The sequence below is a fragment of the Chlamydotis macqueenii genome, chromosome 6, assembly GCF_036417535.1.
Source record: "Chlamydotis macqueenii isolate bChlMac1 chromosome 6, bChlMac1.mat, whole genome shotgun sequence".
Taxonomy (NCBI): Eukaryota; Metazoa; Chordata; class Aves; order Otidiformes; family Otididae; genus Chlamydotis; species Chlamydotis macqueenii.
This window is the reverse complement of record NC_141561.1, coordinates 38,788,141-38,804,142: the sequence shown is the minus strand read 5'-3', so window position 1 is coordinate 38,804,142 and position 16,002 is coordinate 38,788,141. Positions and strand designations below refer to the sequence as shown.

At 37.0% G+C, this 16,002-nt stretch overlaps 1 protein-coding gene across 1 annotated transcript in view; it reads right to left on the bottom strand.

Moving 5' to 3' along the window:
• The window catches only part of SPAG16 (sperm associated antigen 16), a 393,690-nt gene that overhangs the window by 161,466 nt on the left and 216,222 nt on the right, over nt 1-16,002 (bottom strand). The window contains 1 exon segment of the mRNA XM_086751201.1: nt 13,059-13,244. Coding sequence (XP_086607327.1) covers nt 13,059-13,244 — 186 coding nt within the window.

Sequence of the window (16,002 nt, the reverse complement as noted above, 5' to 3'; positions counted from 1 at the left end):
CACTTCTAATGCACGCAGGAGTGCACACCCTCGATTCTTCAAAAAGACTTCAAAATCTAGGTTCAGTTCCTCCCTCTGCCTGAGGAAAGTCAACACACCTGTACTAAACTATCCATTCATGGCTATAACTTTCTAATTTTTCATCAGGACTATGTACAGAAAATAAATTCAGTCAGGTGAAGAAAAAAACTTCTGCAGACCAACTGTCCCAGCACCCACAGTGACAAGAACTGAAGCAGTCCCTCTCCGAGGTCAGCTCTTGTATTTCACAGTTATTGAATAAAATGCCATTTCAGTCCTTAGGACAGGAACTAGAACACAATCTCCTCTTCCTCTGAGATGCCTGGGTCTCCCCTGCACTATACAGAAAGCATAATCATCTATCTCAGAATTACTGACATCAATCCAGGGGCAAGGTGCGCTGGGGTTCAGAAAGGTACACAGTGGTGCTTTTATTATTTTTTGACTCTAACTCTTGCTCAGCACTTTCTGCAAATCAAGCTTCCTTAAGGGATTTTTTTTGTTGGACAGTTAAAAGACAGGAGCACCAGAAATCATTATTGAAAACCATAGCCTTATTTTATTAAACAATTATCCTCTACTCCCTCAAGGCATGTGGGCACTAGATAATCAGATAAGCGCAATCTCAGTAATAATAAAATAGATCTAAACCATTTAAGCCGATATTAAACACTGCAGAACCAGTACGAGCGCGTCTTCTGCTCAGCAGTTCTGCAGCCAAATAAACAAAGGCTCGCTCCCCAGTGACAGTGGGTTATCCTCAATTATCATATCAGCTGACATCAGCACTGAATCCACGTCCTGGTTTTGCATTCAATACAGAAGCTGCCATGTTTTCATTATTTTTGCCTTTTTTTTTTTTTTTAAATATAAAAACTTTACAGGTAAAATGTCTGCATTTTCTGGCTAACCCTGAACAACTAAATCCAGATGTCTCTTAATTCATCCAAGAACTTACTGCTCTTCATTTTGAAAGATAACAGTATACAGGTACTTTAATAGATCACTACCAAGTGATTTAAGATTGTGTGTGTGTACATTAATGCTCATGTTAGAACTGTTATATTCAAAGAGGTTATTGTGCAGTTTCAGGCTTGTGCTGTTCAAATAAAATATTGGGAAAAAGGTGAACCATCTAAACTCAATATTCACATCTCCTTTATGGTGCACTTCAAGCACCCTGAAGAATTTCTGTGTCATTTCTTTTCTTCTCTTCCTTTTCGTCCCTTATTTCACTCTTCTACTTGATTATGTTAGTAGATAAAGAATATGGCATTGTAAGCACAACTACTGACTGGTCACACATAACACAGAAAATGAGAAACGTGAAAATGAAAAATAAATTTAAAATAACTTTACACCAGAATACCAGATAAACTTACTATGCTATACTGGAATGCACATTTTCTGTTGAATCTTAGTATCTTACTCTCAGGCTGATGTGATCTATTTATTCCTATAAGTCACTGACAAACAAACTAAATAATCACTTTTCATAGGATTTTAAGCCTGTAAGAGCATATAAAAGCACATTTTTAAAAACTGCCACTTCGTAACACTGAAGTCTAAAATACCTTGCCAAAGCCTGCTCTGAACTCATCCCGCAGAGATCTATCGTGCCACGTTCTCTGTATCTTTGTACATTTAGGATGAGATTTCTAAACCTCCCTGACAACACAGAGCCTCAGATTCACATAGCTCTTGGGTGCCTAAATAATCAATTAGATTCTTAATGGGATTTTCAATTATGACAAGGTGCCCACTGCAACAGGTTTTCAACCAACCCTTCAGGCACTTTTAAAGAGCCAGCTCTGTGCATATTAAACGAAAGGAGCTCATCCTCTAACATCTGCTTAGGTGTGAACTTGGTTACGTGAATTTATCAGAATTAGGCAGAAGCTAACAAGGAGGTCTTGTCTCACTGAAGAACAAGAAGTTACTTTCTTAGGGCTTCTGTTTGCTAAGAGTTGACATTAAACTGCATGAAGAATGACCTAGGTTTTCAATGTTTCTAAAACAAAATTCTTGCCTTCCTTTAAAAATTTTACTGTTGTAAAATTACTGACAAAAGGGAAAACAAGAACTTGAAGTTCTTGAAACAAGAACTATACAGGAGACTAGCAGAATAAATCTAGAAAACTCAACTCCATCCACACAGTTTTTATAAAACTGACTTAATTCAGCCATCAGCCTTCAAAAAAAAACAAAAACAAAAACCTCCCCAAACTGAACCAAAAACCAAAACAACAACAAAGAAACACAAACAAACAAATAATTCAGTATTAATTTACCTCAGAATCCATTTCCTGGTCTAGCTTTACACTAATGAAATTCCGTATGGGAGGGAGAAAGCAGTACCAGAACTTCACAATTTAATTTCACCAGCTTCTTAATTTTTTTTTTTTTAATAAGAGATTAAACTGACATCTCTATATCCTCATCCCAACCCACATTCAGGAAGACTGATGTAAGCAACATGAGTAACCTACAGCGTTCAGTGCATGCGTAAAGGGACTTGTGCAAGCTGTGCTCACTGAACACAGCACACAAATGCATTAGGCACCAAAACTGTACACACACCACGAAAGATTCTACCCCAGAAGCTGTCTTACTGTTTTCTGATACATAAAAGAAAATGCCTTTATCAAAAAAGCCAGATAAAGAAAACCCTACAGTCTCAAATTCCAAAATGCAAGGACAAGTGAACATTAGAGGTCCCCCTTTATTTATTACTACATTGCAAATCAGGAACTTTAGTTCTCCTTATTTTTCAAATAAAAAAAAATATTTTCTTTTGTAAAAAAAAAAAACAAACCAACAGGAACAGTCACTTGCAATAGCGCAGAGAATCACAAGAGCCAGTACTGTGGTATTGTAAATTCATACGCAGTTACATAGAATATTAATGGATGGGTTTAATCTACAGGGTGCAGATTCACTGCATAAAAAGCAGCGTTACTCTTGTTGTATGTTAGTTCATTTTCTTCCATATTTTAAATTTACTGAAATTCCTTTAGACCTATTAAATGAGCAAATTCTTTTTGAAAACAGTACAACATGGCTGAAATGCAATAAATATAAGCACTTTAATATTTAAGTGAGGAAAATGAATTTCAGTGTGTTTTCAAATTGGTTTTCTTCAGTGCAGAGTTTCTTTATTTGTCCAAATAAAACGGATTTGAGTGGGTGGCAGCTTTAAGGAGATATGCAGCACCACTCAATGGCTTTGTGAACTTGGGAAGATATTATGAATAATGGATTTGCTGTGCTCTTAGACACGGAGCCACAACAAAAACAATATAATTCTAGGTTCTCTAATAAGCAGCTGCTGGAGTAAGGAATAAAAAGCCCAGCCTACTGATTTAAGCTACAGGTGCTAACATTTTCCTTCGTATCATTGTAGCAAACTATGGGACTGGCTCTGTGTTTTCAGACACAGAGCGTGAAGGGCTAAATTCCCAAGGCTACCTCCCACCACTCGGATTTGCTGCTTTCCTCCTACAAGCCCATTTTTATGTTATATACCATCCCCGCTCCTCCCAAATAGAGCTGGAAAAGGGCTTTATTTCCCTCTGTCAACAGCCGGAGGAAAAGGTTAGCTTGAAACACATGCACAAAAGATAAGAGTATTGGTTTAGTTTCCTCCTTTTATAAATCTGAACATATATCCCCCTTCTCAAGGGGGAGAGTGCTTCGCTTTTATTCAGTAATTAATTTAAAATATGGAAACTCCATCAGCAAATTACTCTCCCTTAAGCATGAATGGAAACAACATCCAGCTGTTCTCAATACAGACAGATTCAACCAAAATAAATTTGAGAAGTGTACCTCCAAGTCCTTCTGAAAATAGTCTGCCCTCAGTCTGATAGAAATTCCAAACAGGTGGGGACATCTAAGCCACTCCTAACAGTACGCAAGGTTTCAGTGCTTGACACCACAGGACTGGAAAATGAAGCAACTTCTCTGAGAACTGGACACTTCAGAGGAAGAGGAGGTAGGACATCTACCTACTGAGGTGGGATGATCTTATCCTCATTTTCTTCTCAAACCTGCAAAGGCAGAACCCATTCACTTTACAGGCACAAGCACACAAAGTAGTTCCTCAGATCAGTATGTCTAAAAGCACACCGAAGAAAAGCTCAGTGATCAGGATCTCAAATTCTAGTCCCAAAAGCCCAACCAGGGTATTTGCTAACTAACTAACTTATAGAAGTTGTGACATCATCTTCTCCTGTTGGTACACACATCTCCAGCAAGACGTATTAAAATTGCCAGCTGCAAAGCTTAGTTTATACTGTACTGTAGGTGCTGAATATGTAACAAAAGTATTTTCAAGCCATAAATGAAAACCTGGTAAGAATTACTGAAAAGGCTGACACACGTAGAGTTAAGGTTTTGGTCAATCTGCAGTGCTAGCTAACTTCATACCCTGTATTGCGTACTGCGTCCTCGAGCCTTGATTCTCACCTGAACCTTCCCAACAGTTAATGCAGATCTACATGACTACGAAACAAAATCTTATATGAAAAAAAAATAAAAATCTATGAAAAGGGCTTTTCAATCAGCAGAGCCTAACTGCAGAAGATTATGTACAGGGTTGGGTTTTTTTATGGATCAGAGGTATATCTTCAGAGGAGATATAACTATAACTGCAGCTATGTCCACACTGCGCTGCTAACTGGCATGCCCTTTTTAAAACAGAAACAGCCCAAGATTTTCTGCTGTGTTAAATAATTCACAAATTTTGTTGACATTTCACTGCAGTCTCAATATTAAGACCCTGTTATCTAGAATTTTTGTTTTGGTGGCAGAAATATGTTTGAAAGAGATACTAAAATATGAAGAAATTCATTGGTTTTGCATCATCTGGATAATTCCAATACATATTTAATAGGCTTCCCACAGATACGCATGCCTTTGCAGGCTCTGAGTTCAGCAAACAGATGCATAAAAATTGTCTTTCAGACGGTGAAGTGCTTCCTAGCTGGGAAATACATTGGCCAGTGTAGCATGAGATTTTTGTGTGATGTTTCACATGAGAAAACTTGCTCTGAAGATTGAAAGTGCAAAAGGGAAACTGCAAATATTTTTGTTTTCTTCATCCTGATCTTCACCATCAACACCACCACTTCCCCCTTCCCCCGTATTTTCTTGAGGAGTGTCTGACTGGCTATGTAAACAGTTCAAAGACTTAATCACTTGCATCGTGTGGATATAAGCTTTATAGCTTTTCAACTCTATTCTGAAGATTCTGACATCTGGCTCAAAGAAAAATCTGCACGTGGTACCAAGGAAGCTGTACTGTTTGTATGTGGTTCTACCATTTAGGGAAATTGAAGATTTAGGACAGAAATGAGCCCCAAGGCTTTGGAAACTGTCACTGACAAAAGTAACCACTGTTGGGCTGAAAACAATACTCATTCTCATTTTAAGATGGCACAAACACAATTCAGTGTCTTCCAGCTTCAATAAAAGAATTCAATTAGCACATTATCACAAAACAAAAAGGAACAAGTGAGCCTACTACAGTTACACAATCCAAGTGGGCTAAGTTTTCTGGCCCTGCCAGCTGGTCTGGTTAGGATTTGATGGAAGCAAGCCTAAGTATTACCTTCATAATTCATCCTGCTCTTGAGCTAGCCGTCAGGGAATCCAGGAAGCATTTTGACAAGGTAAACCAAGTAGAAAGGTGTTCAGCTGAACGGGAGATCACATTACCTTAGCAGTTCAAACAAATAAAGCATTCTGCTGTCCAGCAGGAATCTCACAGACAACTATACATAATACAGGAAACTTGTGCATCCCTTGGCTTACAGAGGGCAACTGAAACGTAAAAAAACCCTCAAGCACATCTAGTAAGGTTTCCAAGCCACACTGGATGCTGAAATAATGGAAGCAAGGAAGCTGCTGAGATAAGAAAAAGCTACATCCTTTTATACAAATCAAGAGCAACTTCCTCTGCTGTTTTTCCACAAAAGAAGACAGAAATCTTACACAGGTAAATGACTGCAGGGTTCAGATAAGCCTACTAGAAATATTTGCAGAGATGAGAACTCAGATATTTTAGAAAGTAGCTCCATTCACCACAACCTAGCTGAAAAAAAAATTACAGTAACTTCATTTTTTTGCCCACCCTTTATCCAAGCCAGTGCTGTACATTTTAAGACCAGCAGCAGCAACCAGAAAGCAAAGCTCTTACATTTGTCTTTTCAACACTATAAAAAAAACCCTCAAAATGCTTGATAAAGAAATTGTCATTTTAACTACTAAGAAATTCAAATATGCTTCTTATGTACAAGCTAAGTTGCCATAGACCATTCCAGTCATTTATTTACCTAGACCTGTAGCCAACAACCATCAACACAAACATTTCAACAGAAGCTACACAATTCCTGTCATGTGTAACAGTGCAATTCCACAGACATGTTTCTACCATGTCCCAAAGACTGATTAGTTTGTGTCACGAAGTGTGAAGGCTGACAGTCTTTGCAGTATTGCTAATAGCAGACGCTTTTATTTCTCTAAGTGTATGTGTGCTTTGAACATTGCTATGCAACTGTAAAATAGTCCAGCATCGCTTTATCACTGCATCCTTTCAGTGACAGAGAAACAATAATCATATAAATAGATGTTTCTCATGAATCTGTATTACTACTGAAAATCCAATTCTGATTTTCTTTCCTCTCACTCTGTAGGAAAGTTTGAAGACAATTCATTTTGACTTTTTTTTTTACACTACCAAGGAATGGAAAGGTAGGTTTTTAATGATGGCTTCAGTAGCAATTCACTGTATGGCCTTCAGTACAGCACTTCACCTCTTTGCTCAGTTTCACCAAATGTAAATAACCATCACTAGCCCAGTTTAGGCATTCCATGGGAATTAGATAAGACTGGTTTTTTGGATATGCAAATAAGTGACCACACGAAACATTTCTCATTATTAATGCCTGTTGTCTTGTACCAACTCCGTCATGTGATTTGAATAGGTTGACAATATGGAGTTCGACCTACACTTCTTGATTAAGTTTTGTACTTCAAGATTCATCTTTTTCAGTATTACGAAAATAAAGCTGTATCTTTAATCAAAGAGCTATGCTTTGGATGTAATTTTTTCACTGATAATTCACATCTTCAAATTGATTTTTACAACTGGCTCAGTGGGAATTATAACTACTAGGTTTTGGACTTTCTTTAGTCCTGAAAAATGTGTTATGGAACTCGAGCATAATTATAAACTTGGAGACTTGGGCATAGGCCTCATTGTGATTTGAGGGATTAATAGCGGGTTGTCTCTCCAGTACTCCTCAGAGGATTCCAAAGGGAATTCTCCTCTATCAAAATGGCAAGCGTTTCCTGAGGTGCTGTCAGGGCAGACATTACAAACTACTCAAAGATGGTCCTTCCACATTTCCTCCGAGTTCTTCTACCGGCCTTCTAATTTCCTGGAGGACATTTGTCTTTTCTGAAAATAGATTAACTTCACTTTTACAGGAATCAATTAAATATGGTATCTGGCCAGAAGAGCTTGTGGCTTCTGTCCCACTGAGAAGTGAGTCAGAGAAGTGTCATCTGTAACGGGGTCTTTTGACAAGGACTGGTTACACATCCTCGTTCTGATTCAAAATGTGAAAGTACGGCTCCATTCTGAAACTACAAAATCTTTACAAGTGTCTTCAAAGGAGATTTTGTAGAGTCCTGATATGGATACAAGTTGTGTGGTGAAAAGTAATTACAAATCTGATAGTAAATATTTCATTTAAAAGCTGTCCATTGCCTAAGGGAACAAGAAGAAAAAGAAACAGAGAATGAAAGTAAAAATAGGAGAAGTTATGCTGAACTCTGTGTCTTTTCACATTGCTCTGACGGTACAAAGCAACTGGCTTGACTAACCAACTTGGCAACTCAAGCAACATAAACTAACTGCTTTAGTGAGACTAAAGCAAAAAAAAAAAAAAAAAAAAAACCAACCAAACCTGTAAGAGCCGTTTAAAATCAACTTACTCATGTCTTGCACTGCACACTGTCAAGATGTGTTAAGAATAAAAAAAACGTGCAGGTGTCATCATCGCATGGCATCATTTCAAAGAAACCTATAGTTGATCAGGGGCTTCTAATTAAACAAATTTCGTCTCTGTTTAATTTCTTTAAAATGTATATTGACCTGAAATTGCCTCAAATTAAAATGCTTCTTATGAGAAGAAATAAAAATGTAATCAGCTGTTATCAAGTGGAGCAAACTTACAACAGAAGGCAAGAATCTTAATGTAGGCTTAAGAACCAAAGAAGGAAATATTTAAATAAACTAGGAATTAATTTGTCATATACATCTGACACTAGGTAAAGAAGTGAAAATTCCCAGTCTTACTGCAGAAAAGCAAAAGCTGTCAAAAATTATTTTTGTGTCTATTTGGAAATAAGTAAAATAAAATATTAATACCTTAGTATCAAGATTCTACGTTAGTGGTTGTGATAATGATAGATTATTTAGGCTTTTAATTTGCACCTGAACAAATGCACCAAGGGATACTAGCAAGAACTGAGGACTGATGTAAACAATTACATATTTTAGAATTTTAAAATAAAATTTTGATTATGGGAGAAATTTCCAGGAGCTAGAGAAAAGTTACTGTGTTAAATGAAAAGGCAAACAATTAAGTAATGGATTAAAAGACAGCAAAATAAAGTAGCAATGGCTCCAATTCACAAACATTAATTCACGCTGAGGTCTGCTGCAGGACAGTACGGCACTGCATTTCTCTGGGGCCTAATGCCGCCATGTTTTGCAATACGGAAAGAAATCAGAGAAAAATGGAGAACTGATCCAATGACTGTATAATGGATAAACTGGAGGAAAAAAATCTGAATGTTCTGACTTTGACGCAAATAATTTCTCAAGCTTAAAGCATAACTAACAATGTTTGCATTTAACATACAGTCTACAGCATATGTTTGCAAAACTAAATAACCGCCTGTGTTTACATGAGATATATGATGTTCAGTCTGATTTGCATCTCAGAGATCAGGCTGTAAATCTCTGATGATATTTACAGTTGGATAATTGAAAATAATCCTGCCAAAATGACTTTGACAGTCCTGAATTTACGGTCTGAGAAAACAATCCTGGAACTGTTTGCCAAGCTATTAGCAAGACTGGGTATGTATTTTCAATCTGAGCTATGCCGCTGAATAAAAACCTGTTCACAAATTATAAACCTCTTCCTTTCGTCCCCCACTTTGTGTTCCCGTTGCCTCCTAAAATCATTAAGAAGATAGGATAACCTTGAAGATCGCAGATATGCCTGTGTTTTCCTGATTTTGTTGTTTTTTGTTTTTCTAACCAGGCAGGTCCATTAGCTGTCTTTCTTCCTTCCATTAGCTGTCACCCTCTGCCCAGATGTTATGCCATTTTCTTTTTAATTCCCTTTAAAAGCAGCCAATCCTCCCAGCAGAAGGCATCAAGAAGTTCCAACACCAGAACTCAGACTCCCTCAAATCCTTCAGTAGCCTGGATCACGGTTGTGTCTCAGCATGTGTCTGTGTCTTCAGGGAAGAAGAAAGGTGCTTGGATTTTTGGAGGTTTGCTTGTTTTCTGGTTTGTTTTCTTTTTAAAATTCAGATTGTATCTTTAAATGAAAGGCACAGGAGTTGCCAAGGAGAAGAACATTGTTAACTACAAAGCTACCTCACGTTATCGTCCTAGCAGGAATGCCATTTGTGGCTAGACACACGACAGAAATTTCCAACAGACAGAAAAGAAAAATGCTTGTGAATAATATCAATTGAAAAAAAAAAAAAAAAACAAAAACCAACAAACCAACACCTCAACAGTAGTTTCACCTTCTAATAAAACAAAAATCAAACAATTAGCAGGTTGAATTTTCTTATCATTGGCAAAGAATTACATAATTTATTACAACTGTTGGCAACCTTTTCCTATTTAAGAGATGCTGCACCTTGTATTCTTTCGAGTCCAGGAATGGATTTGATGATTGTGAAAGGTGCACTTTAGGTTTTGGTGCTAAGAGATAGCAAACATCCTCCCCACTTTCTTGATATCAAGTTTTCAACCACAGAGAACTCTGTTGTAGGCGTTTCAAAAGCTATGTTTATCGATAAAAAAGTACATTTCTAATACATAAAAGCAGCTTCTTTGAAGTCTGGAACAAAAGAGATGACTGCCATCCATTACAGAAACGTTTGTATTTATATTTGTAGCATTTATTTACAGGGTCTCTCTTTTAGAAAGGTGTCAGTGATAGCTTTGGTATTCATCCTGCTTTCTTTTCCCCCTCCTACAATATGCTGCTTTCCAGAATCATTCAATTTGAAAGCAGGCATCCATCCAAAGATCTAATATTAAGGAAGAAAGACCGATCTCACTTATAAAATGTTAATTCCTTATTAGTGGAAAGAATAAATCACTAGATTAAGCAGAATAACTGTGATCATTGATTATTATCCTACCACAAGCATGTTATCTTGTGCTCTGTCCCCTGTTCAGGGCTTGTGTCAACTGGCAGACACCTGGAGAGGGAGAAGTCTGAAGATGACAACTAGATAAGTACATATTTTGTGAGGATTAGAAGAATAAAAAAAACTTTATGAGCATTGAACACCGTTGTGGAAAGCCTGCTCCACCTTCCCATTCTGTTGCACATACCCAGATTGTACAGGAGCCTGCGGGAGACTATGTATTTATATGGTACCTAGCACAGCTGGCTCCATTCGTATCAGAGAACTCCAGGCACGTAATAAATTTACAGGTGACAACTCTGGGAAACATCTAGGATTCCTGTTGCCAAACTCAGCCAATTAGCTTGGCAATTAGCACTGTCAAAGCAAAATACATTGTAGGTTCCTTGATACAGCATTTCTGTGTATAAGCATGAGCAAATTAACAATCCAGACTGGAAACTACCAGTGTGATTAATCTGTCACATCTTACAAATTCACGCAAACAGACTAGCTACATGCAACTCTAGTCTCTTTTAGACTTCGCAAAGCGAAACCCATGAACACCTGGGTTTGTGTTGTGAACAGTCCACCAGTGAGGTCTCCAAGTCTCTTACACTCTGAATACTCCTGTTTTAAGCATACTACACCACATTTTTGTGCCACCTTCTGCTCTCTTTAGCCACTGAGATTTCTGCATGACTGAAAGTTTCAATAATTATACGTTGATAACTAGCCTTTCACATCATGGCGTGTGCTCCTTACTCTCTCATTTTCAAATGCAAAATGCACATCAGGTACACTGAAGGTAGAAATGGGAGTTGGTAATGAGTGTGAGGGGGAGGCATGGGTTGGGGATGAAGATTTGCTTTGACTCCTCTGACTAAAAAAGCTTCCTCGGTAGAGGAGATATTTTAAAGTATCTAAGCAAAACCTTTGTCTATGCAAATTCAAAACCATTCTGACATAAAATTAAAGCTATTCTTAGCATTATTTCTTACAGGTCATGAATGTGCCATAAAGGATGATCAAAGTATCAAAATCCCACAACAGGTTGAGAAGAGAGGCAACAATACAATAGATTTGCAGTGTTTTCATTTCTAAGCAAAACACTGACCATTAATTCTTGTTACTGACAGTAATGCTTGAAGCATCATCTGTTACCAGAACCGGCTGACAATTTCTGTTACAAAACCCACTTCTCAGTTGTCTTGAACTTTGCCAAACTTCAACTGCTTTGTCTATGATTTCATAAAAATTGAATATTTGTTTTAAGTAGCTGCTCTCAGCTTAGCCAAAACAATTTGGAATATTTCATTACAGGATACATTGCTTATCCCATTTTGAAAACAGTATTTTTATTGTTATTTCATGCTTCCTCAATTCACAATTTGAAAGCAAGACTGAACATGTGAAACTAACAGAGTTTTAATTAGCTCTCAAAAAAAAAAAAATCTGTCTGAATTATAACATTTTGAAAAACGCCAACTCACACAGGCCTATCAGAGAAATACTTCACTTTTAGAACAAAACCCCTCAACACTCCTGCTTCACCAAGCATGCTCCCAAACTGGTCTCTAGGTCTCAATTACAACTGCAGCAGACCGGGAGCGATACTGGCAAAAGGAATGAAAGAAGAAAGTCCCCCTTGCTTTTTCAGTGAAGCCTCTTTCCCTGTAGCAGCCAACAAGTACTCCAAGAAGGAATACCTCTCCTCATTCAAATGCAAAGGAAGAAAAAGACTGAGAGGAAGTGGAAAAATCCATTAGGGCTGGATAATAAAGACTCAAGGAAAACACCTACGAGACTGGAAACTTGTCTGCAGACATTCAGTTTTTAAAAATCAGACCTAGTATAGTATAGTGGTGTCAGCAACACTACTCCTAAGCCATTCAGGAGTCTAGAAGGAACAGTTTGAAAAAAAAAATAAATCCATTACATTCCTTTAAGGTGTAAATTAATCAAAATACATCACCTCAAATATAACTGAAGAAAGTTGAGGAAAAAAATAATTAACTGGTAAGCAGGAATGTACTAATATTCTAGAAGTACCTTAATAAAAATGCATTTGCCTGGATAATAAAGAAAGTGAAGAGGTATACATTGATTTATTAATCAGGAGCCACCTTGCCAAAACATACATAATGAATAAATTAAATTTCCACTTGTCCAATCTTTAATTAAAGTGTGTTGTATACTCATGAGTTAAAATACTAAATAGAAAATTAACTTAAATTTTTGTTCAGTTACTTATTTAAACTACATAGTAAATTTCCACAAAGCTCTGACCTTAAAAAAAAAAAAACCAACAAAACCACAGAATAACAGATGCCAAATAAAAGCAATTTTTTTTTTCAGCACTGTCTTTAATTAAGTCCTTCCCAGCTCCCTATTTAGTAAAGCCTTTAACTAGTAAATCACACGAAAGCCTGTTTTTTGCAGCACTCCCTTTAATTTATCCATGTTCTTGAAGTGAAGTCCACAGATTGATGCTAGCCATCTCTCTCACTGGTATAAACCATTAACCAGCGGTTGTTAAGTAAAGTTATCAATTAGCTAACAAAGAGACTCCAGTAACTCCATACCTGTTAACATCCCGTATTTTACTTGTGCTGTCCATGGAGGCAGAAGCTACGAAATCATCACATGAACATCACGAGCAGTCCAATACAGTGTGGGCATGGGCTTCTAAAGTCAGAATGCATCCGCCTTTTGCAAAATCCCATATCCGCACCGTGGTATCCCCACTTGAAGCCACCAGCTGGGTGCCACTGTTATAAGGAATAAAGAGTAGTTTTTAGCAAGGATACAGGTGAAGATTTTTCAAAGTATACAGCAAAATAATTTAACTATGTTTAGAAACACAGGTTAAGTAGCAATTGCTGATTTTACATTAAAATACGTATGAACAAAAAATTAGGTTTGAAAACGTCTGTATTTTCACTTCACAGTTTTCTGACACATCACAGATGAAGCGGTTATGTATTAAATACGCTATCAAAAGACAAGAAAAGGAGATATGAAGTAGCTATCTTCCACAGGAAAGTAAACACGGGTTTCAAAAATTACATTCTTACTTTCTGTAGTCTATTTATGAGTTTATCAGTAAAATAACTTAAGCCCAGAGAACTGCTTTCAAAATAGAATAAAAAGGCTTCAGGAAAGAATATTTGCTTCTTTCTCAAATCCATACAATTTTCTACATATAAATTATTATTTAAGCATCATCTTCTGACTCAGTATAAACATTTTAAGACATTCACTCTCTCTTGAGGTCATTGATATGTTATATAAATTAATAAAACAGAGCTCAACTCATATTTTCCAGTCAAATCTCCACATACAGCATAGTTCTATTTCATTTAAGCATGGACATAGGGCTTCAGACTGAAAGTCCATCTTGTTCAGTAACGTTATACAACAACTAGTACGGGATTCTTAAGAAAAGAATAAGAAAAAAAAAATGTAGAGTGATTCTCCTATTAAAATCTCCCAGAAGTAGCCTGTGGCTCAGGATTTCTTTGAGACAGAAGCTTTGTGCTTAACAAGCATCCATGGAGGGTTTTCTCCATGACTAATTAATTTTTGAACATACACAAACCTCTGGCACTCACAATCTCTTGTGTCAATGAATTTCAAAATTTAATTATGCATTGTGTGAAAAACTGTTCTGGGGTCTTAAATACCTTACTTCATTTCATTTGACGGTTCTAATTCTAACACTGTGATTTAAAGTAAGCACTGACAACACATTTACCATCTCTAAACCAATTGTGATATTACAGGTCCCCTACCATATTTTACCTGCAAAGCTGAAGATTCTATTGACTCACTCCTCAAACAGATGCCACTCCGTCTGTTTGATCACACTTACCATCTTTCTCAGCCCCTTTTGAGATGGAACTGAAGAAACAGGTACCCAAGGAAGGTGCACAATTGCAGTGATTTCTGGTTTATTCTGTATTCTTTTAATTTGATTAGCATTTTTGGCGCTACTACATAGAAATTTTCAGAAAACTGATCACAGTGGCTCCAAGATTTCCTCCCTGAGTACTAACAACTAGTTTAGACCCATTCTTATCCACGTAACAATCAGGACCATTTTTTTCTCACCTACATTACTTTGCATTCATCTGCACTGACTTTCATCTGCCACTTCACTGTCAAGTCAACTGTTACGAGTGGAATTCTTTTCCTGTAATTCTTTACATGCAATCTTCATTTTTACTGCCCTGACACATCCAAACTCGTCCACCTCATTCTCTTCCTCAGTCTCCAAGATCATCCTAACAACTTAGGTCCCAGCACAGATTGCTGTGGGACTCAAATAGTAATTACTCCGCTCTGGAAGTGACATTTTATTCCTACCCTTCCATCAGTTTTTAAACTCACAAGATAAATTTCCTTTTTATTCAGGACAGTTTTGCTTCTTTCAGAGTTTTTGTCAAATGACCTTAAGAAGAATTTACTGAAAACCCAAATATAGTGGATTTATGAATCTCCCTTGATTAAATGCTCAGCAAGCTCATCAGAGAACTCTACCAGATTTCTGATTTTGTAATTTCCAAAGCCATGCTGACACCTCCCAATGCTTCGCTATAACAAATGTATCCACGTATCCTATACTTTTGCTTCTTAATATATTTCTACCAGCCTTTCCAGGATAAAAGTTCAATCAACTGATCTACAGCCTCTTCACCCCAAACCCTTTTAAAATATTATATAAAGTAAATGCAGCCCTCCCAAACTGCACCAGGAATAATGGACGTTTTCTATTGTGTTTACTAAAAAAACCCAGGGAAAATGGTGGGGATAATACACAAAAATACAGGCCAAAAATACTTCAACCTTGGGTTTTCAGACCAGCGTCTGCTGTTATCTCACCAACACCAATAGGAAGATCTTGCCTTTAGGATCCAATGAACTCCACTTTTACTTGAATAATGGAAAATGTGCTATCACAGGCAGTAGAAAGTTTTCCAAATCTCTGGATATAGAAGTGTGGGAACTGAAAACAGCTCAAGGGCTGATCCTAAGCACTACTGTAAAACTTCATCCTAAGAATATACTCAGAGATATTTAGTTCAGCAGGGCTGTGTGAAAAAGAGGATAAAAAAAAGGTCTGGGAGGAGTGGTGTAAAACTTTTTTTTTTTTTTTTAATATTCTTCCTTTCCTCCTTTTCCAATAGATGTCCACCAGATTGTTCTGTAAAAGTACCTGCTAAGACAGCTTGAAATATGTGCATCATTTACCTGGTAGATCTTAAGGGGGAACTTGCCATTATGAAATATCACCTACCTAAACTTTTGACTATTTTTAACACTTACGGTTTAGATTGCTATTTTTTGTGAAAATACCATTCTAATCCTCATTAAGGCACTTATATCTCCATGCCTAAGACAAAGCTTCAAGAGATAAATCTCTCAAAAATTTTAACACTGCACAGGAATAAGTGTGAATTTTTTTTTCACATGTAGCAAAGCATAAAGGCTTGAAGCCTGAGTAAGGGTTCAGAGGAGCCCCTAATT